The sequence below is a fragment of the Pituophis catenifer genome, unplaced genomic scaffold (genome assembly GCF_029215685.1).
Source record: "Pituophis catenifer annectens isolate HBS135680 unplaced genomic scaffold, rPitCat1.0.hap2 SCAF_4, whole genome shotgun sequence".
NCBI classification, from domain to species: domain Eukaryota; kingdom Metazoa; phylum Chordata; class Lepidosauria; order Squamata; family Colubridae; genus Pituophis; species Pituophis catenifer.
The window spans coordinates 37,616,570-37,634,415 of NW_027256884.1; the positions used below are offsets into that span (position 1 = coordinate 37,616,570).

Genomic DNA, 17,846 nt, shown 5'->3' on the forward strand with positions numbered 1-17,846 from the left:
AGGTGACAGCTCCCCCTTGTTTTGTCAAATTTGGATGTTTCTAATGTTGACACCCAATTAGGAATTTCCATATAATTATTTCTTTTTGTTTTTTTCCAAATATCCAATAGTGCTCTCCTAATATAATGCCTCTGGAAGTACTGATGGACTAAATGTTTTTCGTCCCATAGAATAGCATGCCAACCTGTCTGTAAGTCATGACCTTCTAGTGCCAATAATCTTGTGTTTTTAAGATGCATCCATTCACTTAGCCAAACCAACGCCGCTGCCTGATAACACTTTGTCCAGTCTGGTAGGCAAAATCCTCCTCTTTCTCTAGCATCTTGTAATAATTTGAATCTGATTCTCGGTCGTATAAATTTTGAAATGAGTCTATCGAAATTTGTAAAAAAATCTTTTTTGAGTCGAATTGGTATACATTGAAATAAAAACAACATTTTCGGAAGAACATTCATTTTGATGGTGGCTAGCCTGCCCATTAGAGATAGCTGTAATTTTCCTCATTTTTTCCAATCAGACCTAATTTGTACCATTAATTTGTCATAGTTGCCTTCTTTAAGTGTAATGCATCTCGCTGTCAATTGACTTCCCAAATATCTTATTTTTTTCGTAGTCTGAATATTTATCTTTCCCTCCAATTCTTTTTTCTTTTTTTTCTTTTTTTTTGCTCTTGTGTCATGTTTTTAACTATCATTTTTGTTTTATCCTTGTTTATTTTCAGGCCTGCTACTTCCCCATAGTTCTCCAGCACTTCCATCAGCCAAAGACCAGATTGTACAGGCTCTTCAATAATAAATACAAGGTCATCCGCTAATGCCTGTACCTTAAAACTTTATTTTCTTACTTTTAAGCCTTTGATTTGTTCGTCTTCTCGAATTGTTCTAATTAAAGTCTCTAGTGATAAAATAAAAAGCAGTGGTGATAACAGACAACCTTGCCTTGTGCCTTTTTGGATTAAAAAGTTCTTTGTCAAGTCCCTGTTTCTCACCACTCTGACTTCTTGTCTGGAGTAGATTGTTTTAAACATATTTATAAATTTCCCCCCAAATCCATATATTTTAATTGTTCTAGTATGAAGTCCCATTTGATGTTATCGAATGCTTTTTGCGCATTGATATCAACACCATCTGTTTTTCATTGTGGACTTCATAGTATTCTATCATACCCAAGATAATCCTAATGTTGTTCCTTATATACCATCCGGGAAGAAAACCGTTTTGATCAGTATGAATGAAATTCGCTAAATTTTTCTTTAGTCTGTCTGCCATAATTGTCATGAAGATTTTATAATCCGAATTTAGTAGGGATATCGGCCTATAATTTTTAATATAAGTCAAATCGGAATTTTCTTTGGGAATCCATGTGATTGTTGCTTATTTGGGGGAGATAGGCAATTATATAAATTTGATTAGTAAGTAAAATAAAGTATGCTTGAAATAAAAAAGCTCAGCAATGACACTTCCAGTCAATGTTGTTAGTTAATTTAGGGAAACTGAAGTATGGAAACTCTTGCTATAAGAAATCTCTACAGTGAAGAATTTACTAATTTCAAAAAAGATTGTGTACCAATGTAAAATAATATCTAAGTATTTAATAGTATTAAGTAATAACTATCTGAGGACCATACAAAATGTGTCTAGTACCATTTTGTGACAGGCTCCTTTCTTGTACTGCCATCCCATAGTTATGATCAGTTCTCGCAAAAGGACCCTGAGCTAGAAAGATTAAAAACTCCTCATAAAGGAGATTAGTAGCCACTGTTGAGATGGGCAGACATATAAATTAAATAAATATTACACTAAACTATAGTTATCTCTCAGCATTCAGAAATAAGCCCCACTGTACTCCCTGGTATGAGAGTAATAGGAATGCAAGTGTAAAATCTTAGATCAATTACAATTACAATTAAATATTTAAAACTAAAGAATTTCCTTACAAATGCATTTAAGTAACAAGTTGCTTAAAAAGCTCCAACCATTCTATCATCTGATTTTACTTATATTTTTATACTTAGCGATTATGAAGTGAACATAACTGAAGACAAATGCAATCTGTAAAATATTATTTGTTACAAAAGAAGGAGTATTAAACTGCCCTAATACCAAGTAGTTGAACATAGCTGATTTCTTTATTGTAACTGTTCTTATGCATTTTTGAAAATTGCAAGTCTGACATTTCAAAAATAAACAGGAAGTGAAATTAGCAAGCACCTATGTCTATTAAGAGACTTTGTTTGAACTTCATTTTTTGTGGTTTTAGTTTTTGTTCAACTTTTTAAATATAAGCTTCAGAAATAGATATTTTGTTAAAATATTTTAATGGACTGTAAATTATTTTAACCACAATTTGTACAAGTTTGTACACAATGCACATTTGTTGATCTAAATTTTTTTGTAGCACAGACTAGCTTTTATAGCATTACAGCTGCAAAATATTACGGGATTGCTATCAGATTTCTCTCTATATGACCAAACCACTCTAATAGATTTTATACCAACTGCACATTTCTGCATGCAATTATGAATATTATGCTATTGTTACAATACCCAATTACACTTATTAATTGCTCATTCATTCTTGTCCCCATCCCCACTTACATATCTTGAGTAATCCCTACCAGATTCAAGTTCTTGAATCAATTACCTATGATATACCCTCACCAAAGTGAACTTTTCACTATTTCTGCCACTTTCAACAAGTTATAGACCACATAATATCCATTCCTAGCAACATTTACACAACTTAATATTTCTCCAGATTTAGTAAACCCTTCCACAATGGGAGACATATTTTTTCATTTCTTCTACATTGTACCCAAACAGCTTTGGAAAATACAAGTTTCAAGGACCCATACTCCATTCTCCCAAGAACGATGAGCCAGTGAGACCCATCTCATTATCTCATTATTTGAGGTTATATTTGGTTTCATTATCGTGAGGGGAAGTCTGTTATGAGTTATAAGACCTTAATGTGGGAGGTGATGATAGGCAACAGATTCAACCACTTCTGTTTGTACTCATATTTGATAAAAAACCATTGTCAAGCTATTTACTACTCCCTCATTAATTACCCTGTTTCCTCCAAAATAAGACATCCCCTGATAATAAGCCCAATCAGGCTTTTAAGCACATGGCAATAAGGCTTATTTCAGTGTTCAAAAAAAAATAAAAATAAGACAGGGTCCTATTTTCAGGGAAACACGGTATAAAGAAAACTTATATAAAATGTTTTATAGATGGCACTTCTCATCCTCAAGATTGGCAAATATGTTTAAGGATATGTTGGTTAAATGCTGGAAATGCTATCAGATACCTGGTTTGTACTATCATATGTGGTGGACATGCCCATAAGCAAAAAAAAATATATACATGGTTGGAAAAAATGATAAAGCAACATACTGATTTAAAACCAGAAATATTTCTGTTGGGTAGTCTACCGGATAATTATAATAAGGGAAATACGTATTTGAGCCTACATGTATTAACTGCAGCCAGAATTGTATTTGCACAACAATGGAAAAGTGAAAAGATCCCTACAGATGAAAATGTGATTAAAAAAATATTAGAATATGCAGAAATGAATAGATTAACACTTGCAATTAAGGAAAAGGAACAAACTGCATATTTTATGATATGGGATTTATTTTATCTCTAACAACAACAGAAGTTAGAAACATGGAAATATAAGAAAAAGATTAATGAAATAGGAGAGATTTATTAAAACAGAGAAGTAAATATGGTTACTATTTTTATTATTACAGAATTAATATCAATGTAACAAATATTGTTGTAAACATCATTACTATCTTTCAAACTATTTATACCCAGACAACACACTGTTTAATTGACAATGAAACTTTGACATGTTAAAAAAATAACTTTATGCAAAAAAATTCAAAACGTTTGTGTATGTGTGTAGAAAATATTTTGCCATATTCAATCAGAAGTCATTTAATTATAATTTGCTACTTTTTTCTTTGTATCTTCTTCTTTAGCTAGTTCAACGTCACTGAACACATAACTTTAAAAAAATGAAAACCTTGCTTGCTATGAGGTAAATTTTAATTGCTAATAAAACATAATTAATTTTAAAATTTCTGTGATTCTGAGAAGAAATGCACTTGTGTTTAGGAACTGTTGCACAATGTAATACTCTGTTCTCAGTTCCTTAATTGAAATATGTATTTTCCTGGCACTATGTGCCTGTAGTGAGAGCTGAAAAAAGGGAGATCTTGGTTAAGGAGGAATGCTCACAGACCCTTCAGAGCACCTTTTCACAAGCATGAATACCTGCATATCTCTAGCTGTAAGCCATTCAGAACTTTAAAAATTAGTCTCCAAATCCTTTTTTAGGTCCTGGAAATAGATTATTTATTGGCAGCTAATTCAACTACCAAAAATAAGTGTGATATGATTAAATTAGCTAATCCCATTACAAACTTTGAAACTTTCATTTTGATGAACTGAAGTTTAGAAACTACTTTGAAAAGTAGTCCATCATACTGTGTTTGCCGTAATTCAAGTGAATGGTTACAAAGCACCTATAAACAATATTGCAATATGTCTGCACAAAAGCATCAATTTAAAACTTATAAAAGGCAATCTTAGCCACCATTATCATAAATAGATTTAGAAAAATAATAAGAGTAATGGAGACAACGTGGTAGATTTATCAAACTGTCAAAATAATTCAAATTACAAAAAGATATTGAAAAAACTGCTTAACTAAATCAAATATTCTATTATAGCAAACAACTTACCTTTTCTGTTGATATGAATTGAGACCAATAGCTGTCTCAGTCTAAAAAAGAATAGAAAACTTCAATTGAAAAGCATTTTTTAAAGAAATTACTTCTAAATATTCCAATTATTTAAAACTAAATATCAGCTGTCTATCCCACTACAGGACGTCTTCAACTTGCGACTGTAATGGAACCTGCAGTTGTTAAGCAAGGCACCAAAATGATTGCCTCACTTGATGACCACAATCCCTGCTCTCCATGTTGTGGTTGTTAAGTAAAGCATGGGGTGGGGGAGACCCTGGAAGGCTTGGTGCAGGCCCAGGCACATACTGAACTTTCCCAACTCATATGTGGTCTGAGAATTGTGACTACTCCCAAAATGACCTGAATTTTGTTTATGTGACCATGGGGACATTGCAGTGGCTGTAACTTTGGGTACATAAGTCCCTCTGTTTAGTCCTGTCACAATTTCAAACGGTCACTGAACAAAAGTGTAAATTGAGGAGCACTTGTAACTAGAGAATGTCTAATCTCACATACTATTAAACTAGTAGATGAACAATAAATGCTGCATATTTTTACTTTTAAAATCTTTTGACAAAATTCCTCATCAAAAGCTATTTATTTATATTTTTATCCTGTCTTTATTACCTTATAAGTAACTCCAGGCGGTGAACATATATAATACTACTTTCTCTTCGTTTCCTCAAACAACAGTCCTGTGTGGTGGGTTAGGCTGCCAAAGAGTGACTGGCCCAAAGTTACCCAGCCAGCTTTCCTGCTTAAGACACGACTAGAACTCATAGTCTCCTGGTTTCTAGGCAAGCATATTAACCACTACAAACGGGCCCTTCACCCATTTTAAGCTAACTCAGCAGTACTGGGATAAAAATACAAGTTTTTGGTTAGAAAATGGAAAAGAGAAAATAGGAGAAAAAAGAACAATGCTCATCCTACATATAAGGGCGTCATAGGAGGATGTATTAGGAACAAGTATAGCATAAATTTTATACAGAAATTGTTTCACATTTAAAACATTCAGATTTTAGAGTTTATTTTTTAACTTGAGATATGATCTACATATAATTTAGAGTATTACTTATGCACTGTTTATCAGTTATAGTTTCACTATTTTCTTTTTTTATATAGACTTGATTATTTTAACCAAGTATACTTAAAGTTTAATAATCATGTCCTGATTACAAAATGGATATGAAATCTCCATGAAATAAGTATTATAATTTTTAATGATATAACATTAAAACCCACTGATGGATTAGATTGTTATATATATATATTTGGAATTAGAAGCAAATTTCTTTCCCTCTTAGTAGAAAGAGAGTAGGAAATTATAAAGGATAGCTGCACTGAGGGGAAAATGAACTGATTAAATAAAAATGAGGTAACTGAAAGAGAAAGTAGAGGAAAGTGCTTGTCAGGAATTATAAAAAGAGTTAACATTTTACTAGGGTGGGGCTGACTTATCTTCAATATTAGAGTTACAGTAGTGAGGTTTAACCTTTTGGTAATACTTGAATAAAGTTATGCTATTTGAAAGATGTAAGAGATAAGCAGAAGAAAGAGGGAAGCCATTTAAATTGTTTTTCCCCTACTGAAATTGAAGACTCAAAAAAATGTGCAGATGCATGGACAAAATCTCAATCACAAGCAAACTTTTCCTTTCAATATCTGCCAGTATTCTGAGAAAGACAACCAACCTTTTTTCAAAGGTCACGCTTTACAGGGAAAAAAACACCTTTCCTTTGAATAAATATGGTGTTTAATAATTTTGCTGTTCATATAACATATTCACATAAAAATAATTTTTTGAGTACAGGTAATCCTTGAGTTATGACAGTTCACTTAGCGACCATTCGAAATTATGAAATAACCCACCCACCCCCAAGTACTTACAACATGGCCCCGCATGTTGTAAGATGAGAACTGTGGTAAAAGGCTTTGCAAACAGAGGAAAGGCCTGAAACGACGAAGCCTTCCCTCCATTTGCAAAGCCTTTACTGTTGTTGCAAAAAGCCTTTGCCGCCAAGAGCGGAGGCTGGGAGGAGTGCATGCGTCCCTCCGGGCCTCCATTTTCACTGGCAAAGGCTTTAAGGAAAGCCCTTTGCCACTGTAAACGGAGGCCCGGAGGGACGCATGCACCGCTCTAAGCCTCCATTCTCGGGGATGCTGCATTGGTCGTACGTGTTAAAAACAGCCATAAGTCACTTTTTTCCGTGCCATTGTAACTTTGGACAGGCACTAAATGAACTTGAGAGCTACCTGTATGCTGTGAGACACATTCCCCCCCCCCTCCCTCATGCACACTCAAGCCTCTTTCATCCATTATAATGCTAGTTTTCTGACAGGAGAAAAAACTGAAAAAGAAAGTGGAAAACAGCCACCAAAAATGGTAAATGAAGAAGCTCAAGCTCAATGAGAAACACTGCTATATAAAATCTTGCCAAAAATGCACTCATTAAATATAAAAAAGAATCATCTCCTTTTCATGAGCCAGGATAAATTAATTTTAAAAACTATTTTGAAATCAAATACAATCACAATTGAGCCCAGCATTTCTGTTGCGAAGCAAAAAATTTGTAAAGTGAGTTTTGCTCTATTATATGTCTTTTCTTGCCACTGTTAAGTGAATCCCTATAGTTCTTAAATTAATAAAATGGTTAAGTGAAACTGACTTCTCCATTGACTTCAGAAGGTCACATAATCCCAGGATATTGCAACCATCATAAAAATGAGTGATTTGCCAAGCAAATGATCACGTGAGCATGGGGATACTGCAACGGTTGTAAAAAACGGTCATAACTCATTTTTTTCAGTGCCGTTGTAACTTCAAACAATCACTAAATGAATTGTTGTAAGTCATGCTTGTCAAACTTGATTTCATTGAGGGCCGCATCTGGGTTGTGTTTGACCTTGGGGGGCCAGGGTGGGCAAGGCCAGAGTGGGCATAGCCAGTTGACGTCACTTGTGTCGGTGGTGCCTTTGGTGGCCTGAGCACTCTGCCAGCGAAAACAGGCTCCCGAGCTCCATTTCCAGATGCGATGGCCTCCTGCAACTCTCTGCCAGTAGAAATGGAGCCCAGAAGGGCCGCACATAGCCCTCGTGAGCTCTGTTTTCAGCTGTAGTGGCCTCCATTTTCGCTGGCAGAGGAACCACGGGCCAATTCTTTGCTATTTCCAGAATGGTCCCATGGGCCAGATCTAAGCACCCTGTAGCCCAGATCTGGCCCTTGGGCCTTAAGTTTGACAGCCCTGTTGTAAGTAAAGGACTACCTTTTAAATCTTTTTATAATAGCATCATTTGAAATAAAAAGTGAAATACAAATTTTTAAAACAATTCTCTCTGAAAACAAACTAACAAATATCAGATAACTTCACATAACTTGCTATGGTTTGTTTTAACCATGGTTAGCTGAGTAATAATTTGGGAGTTCACCCAAAAAATCGTTGTACCAAAAATCCAGCTAGTCACTTAAAATTTTATCTCGGCATCAAAAAAGACACTTGCTGAAATATACTTATTGGCAAAATAACACAGTGGACTTGCAAGAGACCATTTGAAAAGGAAATCAAGTCTGACCAGTTGTTCCACCATTATTTTTTCTTTATTAAAGAAAATAATGCAACTAGTAAAGCAGGCTATTTGAAGAAATGTTACTATATAATTCTATTTAACAATGAATATTTACCTGTAATAAGCCTCCTTCATCAAAGCGTAAGACTTCTATTATGCTATCTGATTGGATAAAAGCTGTAAGAAAAAGAAACAAAAATTTCATTCAAGTGAACTTTGTAACCTATTTATTTTACAATATTTAAAACTTGCCCAATTCTGACCAATTGTGGGTGCAGTACAACAAAGGCAAAACAAAAATGAAACTATTGTAACCAGCCTTCCTGCTGTGTTGCAACCTTTCTACTTGAATGGTTGGAGACAATATGGGGGCTGTCAGTGGAGTTCCCCAGGCTTATGGTTCTGGGAGACTTCAATCTGTCATTTCTGGGTTTGGTCTCAGAAGTGACCCAGGTGTTTATGACTATCATGGCAGCCATGGGCCTATCTCAGATCATCTCAGGTCGAATTCAGGATAGTCGCCACATGCGGGATAACTCTGACTGGAAATGAGCTGACATTAAGGCCTATCTTGTTGCGGTAAAAGTGGCAAGATATCATTATCTTTCCACTCTTATTGCATCCACAGAATGTTGCCTGGAAGCCCTGTTCAGGATTACCTAGTCCCTCCTGGGACAGGGGGGTCAGATGATCATCTTCAGGGTGGCACAGAGGAATTTCTTCAACACCTGACAGAGCTGTTCAGATTCATCCCCAGTTGGAACCTATGTGTGGTGCTCCTACATGTGATATGCCTGGAGATAGGCCTTACCCAGTTATATGGAAATGGTTCGATCTTGATGAAGTGAACAGGATCCTCAATACTGTCAGTGCAAACACCTGTCAATTAGATCTTTAGCCCTCCTTGTTGGTGAAATTAATTCTTCACTGCAGGAAGGGACATTCCTGCAGTCTTTTAAGGAGGTCCTGGTTTGTTCCCTCCTAGAAAACCCCAGCTCTTCACCCCACTTGTCTGGACAATTTTTGTCTAGTTTCCAACTTTCCCGTTTTAGAGAAGATGGTTGCTTGGCAGTTTTAGAGGAAGAAACTGATTTTTTGGACCCCTTCCTGTCAGGGTTCAGTATTCAGAAGCTACAACTAGTGCAGAATGCAGCAACATAGGCAGTTCTTGGGGCCTCTAGGTTGGCCCATGTTACACCACTGTTCTGCAAGTTGCTTTAACAGCCGAGGTGGTGCAGTGGCTAGAATGCAGTACTGCAGGCTACTTCAGCTGACTGCTAACTGCAGTTCGGCAGTTCAAATCTCACCAGCTCAAGGTTGACTCAGCCTTCCATCCTTCCGAGGTGGGTAAAATGTTGGCGGCAATATGCTGACTCTGTAAACCACTTAGAGAGGGCTGTAAAAGCACTATGAAGCAGTATATAAGTCTAAGTACTATTGCTATTGGCTACTATTTGTTTCCGGCTACAATTCAAGGCATGGGACCAAGTTAGCTGAAGAACCATCTCACCTCATTGGGATTGGCCAACCTGTATCAGTAGAGGAAGCATGCTGCAGACCCCATCAGTCAAGAATTTTCCACTTTTCAGGAAAAGAGACTTCTCATCATGTATCCTTTGTGTTCCCCTTCTCTCCATCTTTTACTGGTATTATTATTTATTGTTTTTGTTTTATTATTTTAATGTGCACTAGTTTTAATGTTTCTAAGCTGCCCAGCGTCATCTCTTATGAGATGGGTGAAACAAATTTAATAAAGTAGTAAATTACTGTATTTTTGGACTATAAGACGCTCTGGACTATAAGATGCACCTAGCTTTTAGGGAGGAAAACAAGAAAAAAAAATCTGCCTCTGCCTCCCAGCAATTTGCCTGCTTGCAGCAAACAGTCGAGTCAGCTTCAGCACAGCCTGATTTAGCATGAGCAGCTGATTGGCGGTTGGATTGGCCTCCCGGAATACCGCCTATCAGCTATTCCAGGCTGCGGGAATTGTCACTGCCCATTCGCCCATATCACCGCCACCAATCGCCACCTCCATGCATCCCATTTTCGGCCTCCGTGCATCCCATTGTCAGCCTCCACATACCCCATTTTTGACAACCACACGCCCCATTTTCGGCCTCCATTTTCATCCTCTGTGTGCCCCATTTTCAGTCTCCGTGCATCCCAATTTCAGTCTCTTTGCCACCGCTGCCTATCCCTGCTGCCTATCCCTGCTGCCTGGAATGGGCCAAAAATGGGACGTGCAGAGGCAGAAAATGGGACATGCGGAGCCCAAAAACGGATGCATGGAGGCAGAAAATGGGGGGCGTGGAGATGGCAGCTATGGCGATCCACGCAGCCTGGAACAGCTGATCAGGGGGTCGATCCAACCGCCAATCAGCTGCTCGTTCTAAATCAGGCTGTGCTGAAGCTGACCAGGCTGTTTGCTGCAAGAAGGCAAACTGCTGGAAGGCAGAGGCTAAAGGTGGGGGCCGGCGGGTGGGAGGGGTTTCAGCAACATTTGCTCTTTAAGATGCACAGAGATTTCCACCCACTTTTATACACCGAAAAATACTATATATATATATATATATAAGACAATAAAAAAAAATACTAGAAACCAATCAGTAAACTTCCTAAATCCTTTAATCTAAAGGCTGAACAAATGCTCAAATCAATTATTTTTCTTGTTTAAGCAGATTTGGGGTTTTGTGTTCTACTGGGAGAAGGGTATTGCATAAAGTGGGGGATGCCACTGAGAAGGCTTGCACCTGATCATGCATCTCATATAGCAGAGGGACCTGCAATATATCCTCTCTTAATGATTGGACTAGAAAGTCAGGTTCAATTCTGCCAAGGCATTTCCTGATATATCCTAATGTTGCACCAGAAATACCTTTGAAGGTAATAACCTGCACTGTTTTAAGCCTAGAAACTACAGGCAACTAATGCAGCAATTTCAAAATAGGTATTATTCCTGCCTGTCCAGCTTATCTAGTTGGCAATCTAATAATTGCATTGTATACCAGCTGCAAGCCTGAGTATCTCCAAAGGTAGCCCCTTTGAGCATGTTATAACAATCCAACCAAGTGGTGATTATAACATGAGTTACTGTCATCAAGGCATTTTAGTTAAAGTAGGCCATGGCTTCCATTTGCTGTTTAAGCAGATCAGCTTGTCTTAAAAGACCTGCCCAAACCATCATCCATTCAAGTTCTACCAAACTATCCTTAAAATAACTATTCATGTCTTAACGCCCTGTTGCTAGTGCCAGTATCTTATTCTGTTGCTCATCATTAATTCTTTATTTTGTACTGTAGAAAAAGAAATCCTATAAACCAGGGATGTCAAACTCACAGCCTGCGGGCCAGATGTGTCACATGCTGGCCCTGCCCCAGTTTGGTTTAGCGAAGGGGGAAAAAGTCCCAATACGTCACATGACGATGCAGTGATGACGTGAATTTGACACCCCTGCTATAAACCATTATTGAAAGAAGGGCCATAGTGAGGAAATGCTGTTGTTTGGGAAAACTGTTTATAAGGAGGATTTATGTATTAAGAATATTTTAGAGCTGAAAAATGGCAAGAAATGTGAGGATTGGGGGACAGGTAGACTTTAAACACTTATCCAAAGAGAATAATTATTTCTCAGGCAATGCAAAAAACTTCAGTATAATAGCTAGATACAGTATTCACAGCGAGACAAGGCCTCAACCAACCAAAAGATATATTTGAATTATCTATGAGCCAGTTCCCAGCTGTTAAATAACAAAGAAACACATGAAGGTACTGGGATAAGATGAAAAATAGTAATTGCATTACATTGTTTTTGCTATATTTCTTCCTTCTGTAAATTAGCATGGACATATCAGTTTCCCCATTTTTCTGTTATCTTATTAACAATTCGTAGAGAAATGGATTTTAAAAAACAATTATATCAATGTTTATGCATGAGTAATAGGTTTTGTATTAAAATATTTTGATAAAATAAAAAACAATATTGTATATTATTTCATGTATAATTTAAAAACAAAGAATTGTTTAAAAGACAAAATTTGGATACAGTACTTGAATATAAATATGATATCTATCCAAATCTAATTTAAAAGGAGCCAGAAGTTAATTGCAGGAGTGTATAACAAAACAATTTTTATTTATTTATATCTAACCTTTAGTATTTTTGTAAACAAAGTGGGATATAAATCGTGGACCATACCAAATACTCCTTTCTCTTCCTATTTTCCCTCAACCTCCTGTAAGGTGGGTTGGACTGAGAAAGAATGACTGGTCCAAAGTCATTCAGCTGGCTTTCATGCCTAAGGCAGGACTAGAAATCACAGTCACCTGGTTTCTGTTCTGATGCCTTAACTACTACACCAGTTATAAAAGAAACAGTAAGTTATACTGTAATACCATATCCAGCAATGGCAATAAAACATTAACAGTTTGATAAGGAAGATCAACTCCAAAACTATACACAATCATCAAGTACTTATGCTGAATGAGCAGTATTGTTGAAAGGATAAAATAGGAAAGAGAGAGGAAACATGAACAAATTAACATGCAATCTAAACTGGAATTCTAACCTAATCTGGATTCAGTTTCATAACCACAGCTTAAAATACAATTATATCCAGAATGACATCTAAATCTGTATCATGAGTTAAATTATGGCAAGCCTGAGAGTGAACCACAGGGATAAATTAATAGAATCTTAATAATTAGAAGTGACCATTTAGGAGCTCACCTAGTTCTTCAATTCAGGAATCTAAATTAAAGTATTTCCTCTCTTCACCCACCCACCCACCCACTAATATAGTTTTTCAAACTTTTTCAAATTTTACAATCTGTTGTTTTTTTTTTAAAAAAAAATAATTCTGGACCACTTATTAAATGATAAAGCTATAATGAAGAAAACTGAGTTAACACTATCATTCCAAGAAATGCAATCAGGTTCTTGTGAAACCCTAGGATTTTGACATTGCCCAAAATGAGGGCAAGATAGTATTCCATTCTAGCATAGACATCTAAAAAATCATCAATCAACCAGAGTTTGTTCAGATGGCCTCCAAGATTATCAGGAGACTGGAAACTAAATCCTCTGAGGAACAATTAAAGAATATGGGTATAGGCAACTACGATAGTAATAGTGAATTCTTCCAACATAAGAGCAATGTGGCATCTCCAAGAAATGACACTTGCCTTCTATCACTGCATTCTGGACCAACTGCAATTTTTGGGCCATCTTTGAAAACTGTTGCATGAAATATACATTGCAGTAGTCTAGCCTTGAGGTTATCAACACATGTATCACTGAATCAGGTTTCTTCCCTCCAAGTGCAATACAACCTGTTATTCAGACAAAGCAGATAAATGTCCATCCTGCCATTATTGTCTTAATATTTTTAGCAGTTTAATTGATAAAGTTAAACGCAATCTCCAAAGTATGTTTTAGTTTGAAACAGTAATGAGCTTTCAGGCTGAATAGCTGTGATCTAGTTTTCTTTTGTCCTAACGTCTTGCCAGCAGCGGTGGCTGGCATTTTCAGAGGTACAGTGAGTTGCTTTGTGCTGCATCTCGTCAGGTCACAGGCAATACCAATATACCTTTCAATTTGTCTATCTACATTAAAAGAAGGGGGCGCAATGGCTCACCAGTTAAAGACGCTGAGCTTGTCAGCTGAAAAGCTGAACCTTGGATTCGAGACCTGAGCGCCACACAATGGGATGAACTCTCATTCCTGCCCCAGCTCCTGTCCACCTAGCAGTTTGAAAGCATGCAAACACGAGTAGATTAACGGGTACCACTTCAATAACAGCATTCCATGCAACTCTGATGTATAGCCATGCTGGTCACATGGCCACAGAAAATGTATTCAGACAATGCTGGCTCCCTCAGCCAAGTAGCAGAGATGAGCACCGCATCTTAGACTGGACAGGGAATCCTTTACCTTTATATTAAAAGAATTAAAAGAATTCAAATTCAAGATATATCATTCTAAATACGTTTTTCCCTTTTTACTAAAACTTGTATTTAAAATTTGATGTAAAAATCTAAATCAATGTGCAAGTAATTGCCTAATTGCCTACACATTTATCAATAGCAGACATTACAACTCAAAATTAAAAGTAATGAACTGCCAAGACTGATAAATAATCCAGTTAAAGTCAGATAGCTTGAAAAAGTGTACCAGCATTAAGAATATCTTCTGTACCCTTTTAAAAGAAATAAGCGAACTGATGGAAATGCCTTATAAATTTCATTAAAGAATACAGAATAGAGGATCCAAAATGCCTTAAATAAAGATATTGGAACCATAGAACTATTCAAATGGATATGCAGAAGTAGAAATATTTGTTCACAGTAGCTATGAAATATTAAATATCATGTCAAGACTTCTGAACAATGATATGCCAGCTTTTGGTACAATAAAATACCAATTTCAAATAGTATGCCTGGAAACTACTATAAACTACTAGAGACATTTTCATAACTTCATCTTGTACACCAACATGCCAAAGTTCCACTTGCAGTCACTCATACCTGAGTCATCTCCTCATTGGTCTGCTGCAATAAGCTCTATATAGGATTGCCCAGAAAACTATCCAGAAGCTTAAATGGGATTTAAGAAGCTGGTTATCACCTATAAGACTGGCATAGGGCCTTATTATTTGCAGCACCATTTTCTCCTGATGGCATCTACCCATTCCAAATGCTCCCATATGGTAGGCACACTTTGGGGTAGGCACATTCTTAAAATAATGTCATCTGACGAGACCTAAGGGGATACCATTCCCAGGGCAGTGCCTGCCTTCTAGAGTTATTTCCACTCAACCCTATGGTGGGTCCCAGTTCTTTAGGCCTTTACAAAGGCAGTGAAAACCTTTCCTTGAGCATTTGGGTAAGAATGATTAGAGCTCTTATAAAAAAAAGAAGGCAATAAATCTGAGTTTCTGGCTGCCAGTTGTTTATATCTGATTGTATATACTATTTTATATTTTTGTTTATCTATTTATTGTATGCATTGTTTATCTATTTATTGTATGCATCCCAAAATTACATGTTTGAATTGGGCACCAATATAAATGCTTTAAATAAATAAATAAATAAATAAATAAATAAATAAATAATCAGAAGGCAGGAAATGAACAATGAGCTAACTGCTGACTTTGCAAGTTCCAGGCAACACATGAAGGCAGCGTGAGGGCACGTTATTAAGACAGAATGAAGCAGCAACTTATTCAAACAGAATCTACACAAGCCATTCACAAGACAACTACTATTCTGCAAAATCAGCTATAGAATCAGAAAGTAGAAATATAATCAACATTTTATTTTTCTGACAATTTTTAATCAGTAAACAATACAGGTTCTAGTTCCTTAATTAAAGTTTCCCTGACTAAGTTAAAATTTAGACTACTCAATAGATTTAAAATATAGACTTCTCAATAGATTTTTAAATATTTTATTTTGATTCATCTTCATAATGTGTTTAAAGATTGTTATCAAAAATGCTCACATGTAGAAAAATGCTCACATGTAGCAATTTGTTTGATATGCACCTTCTCCAAGAGTACCTATGATTTACTTTCTGGGACAAAAACTCCTGGCTTAAAGTCACTTCTATGGTTGCTGCAAAAATCAGCTGACAAACAAACTGATAACAGGGCCAAAACTCTTCCTGAGTTGTGATAAAGCCTTAAACAATAATTTATATTTTACACATAAGCAGCTGCAAAATATAAACACTAAAACAAATTAGAAGTTCCAAGTTACGAATGTCCACACATGTTAATATATGCTTATTATACATGTTAATATATGCTAATATACAAAAGGATGAAGGCTATTGCTGAGCACATTGTAAGCCGCCCTGAGTCTCCGGAGAAGGGCGGCACATAAATCAAATTAAAAAAAAAATTAAATAATTAAATAATTAAAAAAAATGGAATGGACGCTTGAGGGGACATTTCCCTCATTTCATGTTCCTCTTGCATTGGTATCAACCACTAAAGCCAAGACCAAATATTATATGATAAGACTCTTTCTATACCCTCTAGCCTAGAAATTTCTTCACAACCTGAATACGTGCTTCATTACAATAACCAGGTATCACTCCCACCCATCATAAACCAAGCAGCAAAGGTAGTAAGTATTACACAATTTATACTTTCACAAATATCTCGATTGGGGGGACAGGAAGGAGAGCTAGTCAGTGAGGTAAAGAAAGCTTCGGGTGGCCTGAAGAAATAATTTAGAGTAATTTTAAACAAGCAAGCCAAGTCTAAGGTTGGCTGTAAATGGTGCAGTAACTGTTTCAGTTTTTAGAATTTAGTCGAGAGGCTAAGAGCAATTCCTCTTCCATTCCCATCGCCGATATAAAACATAAAGAATAAAAAAAACAGCAACTTCATTTTTTATTACCAAACAAGCACAGCTTCAGCTACTACGGGCCCGGCTATAAAGTGGGGAAAGTCAAGCCCAGGGGAGGCAGGTCCCCAGCCGGGTGGAGCAACTAAGAGGGCCGGGCAGTGAGTTGGCAGCCCGGCTGGGAGGGGACGAGAGAGAACTTACAGCGCCAAGGAAGAAGAAAACGAAGTAAATGATTTCCGAGAAGAAATCGTAAGGGACCTCCGAGAAGGGTGGAAAAGCAGAGACAAGCGGTTTAGGGAACGGCAGCACCCAAGACGCAGAAACTTTGGGAGGGGAGGGGAGGGGGCGTAAAAACAGTATTGTTGTAATTCCTGCCAACAACGTTGACGCGATGTTACGGAAATCGTTGGGGAGGACCCGCAAATAACAACCGCACAGGACCATCCAACAAGAGAGGCGGCCAGGCAATAAAAAGGAAGAAACCCGCTGAAATCCTGGATGTTTATAAGCACCTGGGGAAGGAGGAGGGAGAGAGACTCCGAAGGCATCGCCCGCGTCCCTCGGATTCCCCCGGGGCCACTCTAGCTAAGGGGACGATGCTTCGGTTAATAAACGCCCCAGAAGGAGGTTATATCCATCGGCAGCTTCTTCCTCACCTTCTTTGTCGGCCCGGGCCGCGTTGAGAAGCAGCGCGACCAATAACCGCAGCGCTACTCCTAGCCAGGGGACTGCCGTGGTCGCCGCTAGGCTCTCGGTCACCGCGGGAAGAGAGGAAGACCCGGTGGAGCGCGGAGTCGCTTCCCATTTCAGCCTTGTTGCCGCCGTCGTTGCCGTCGCCGCCATCACGCTCTTTGCCGCCTCAGCGCCTGAGAATTCCGCGTCTGTCTGCGGGCCCTTCTTTGGCCCGTAGGGTGCGCGAGGCGGTTCTTGCCGCGTCTCTCACTCGCTCGCTCGCTCACTCCTCCCTCTGTCGTTGGGCGCGTGCCGGAGGCAGCCGCGACCGAGGCGCGAGCATTCGGCGCGCGCACATGACACACGCAGACACACCCTTGGCTCCGCGCTCATCAGTAAGCAGGAGGGCCGGAGGGCGTGCTTCGAGATCGGCTCCGCCCCTCCGGGACGGACCAAAATAATAAAATAAAAAAATGGGAACGGAAGGGTT

At 37.8% G+C, this 17,846-nt stretch overlaps 1 protein-coding gene across 1 annotated transcript in view; it reads right to left on the reverse strand.

The window, feature by feature from the left end:
* The window catches only part of TMEM131 (transmembrane protein 131), a 93,219-nt gene extending 75,670 nt beyond the window's left edge, over positions 1-17,549 (reverse strand). The window contains exons 1-3 of the mRNA XM_070943372.1: positions 17,341-17,549; positions 8,448-8,509; positions 4,760-4,800 (exon numbers count right to left, since the gene is read on the reverse strand). Coding sequence (XP_070799473.1) covers positions 4,760-4,800; positions 8,448-8,509; positions 17,341-17,527 — 290 coding nt within the window. The 5' untranslated portion in view covers positions 17,528-17,549. The remainder of the gene's footprint in view (positions 1-4,759; positions 4,801-8,447; positions 8,510-17,340) is intronic.
* Positions 17,550-17,846: the final 297 nt, after the last annotated feature.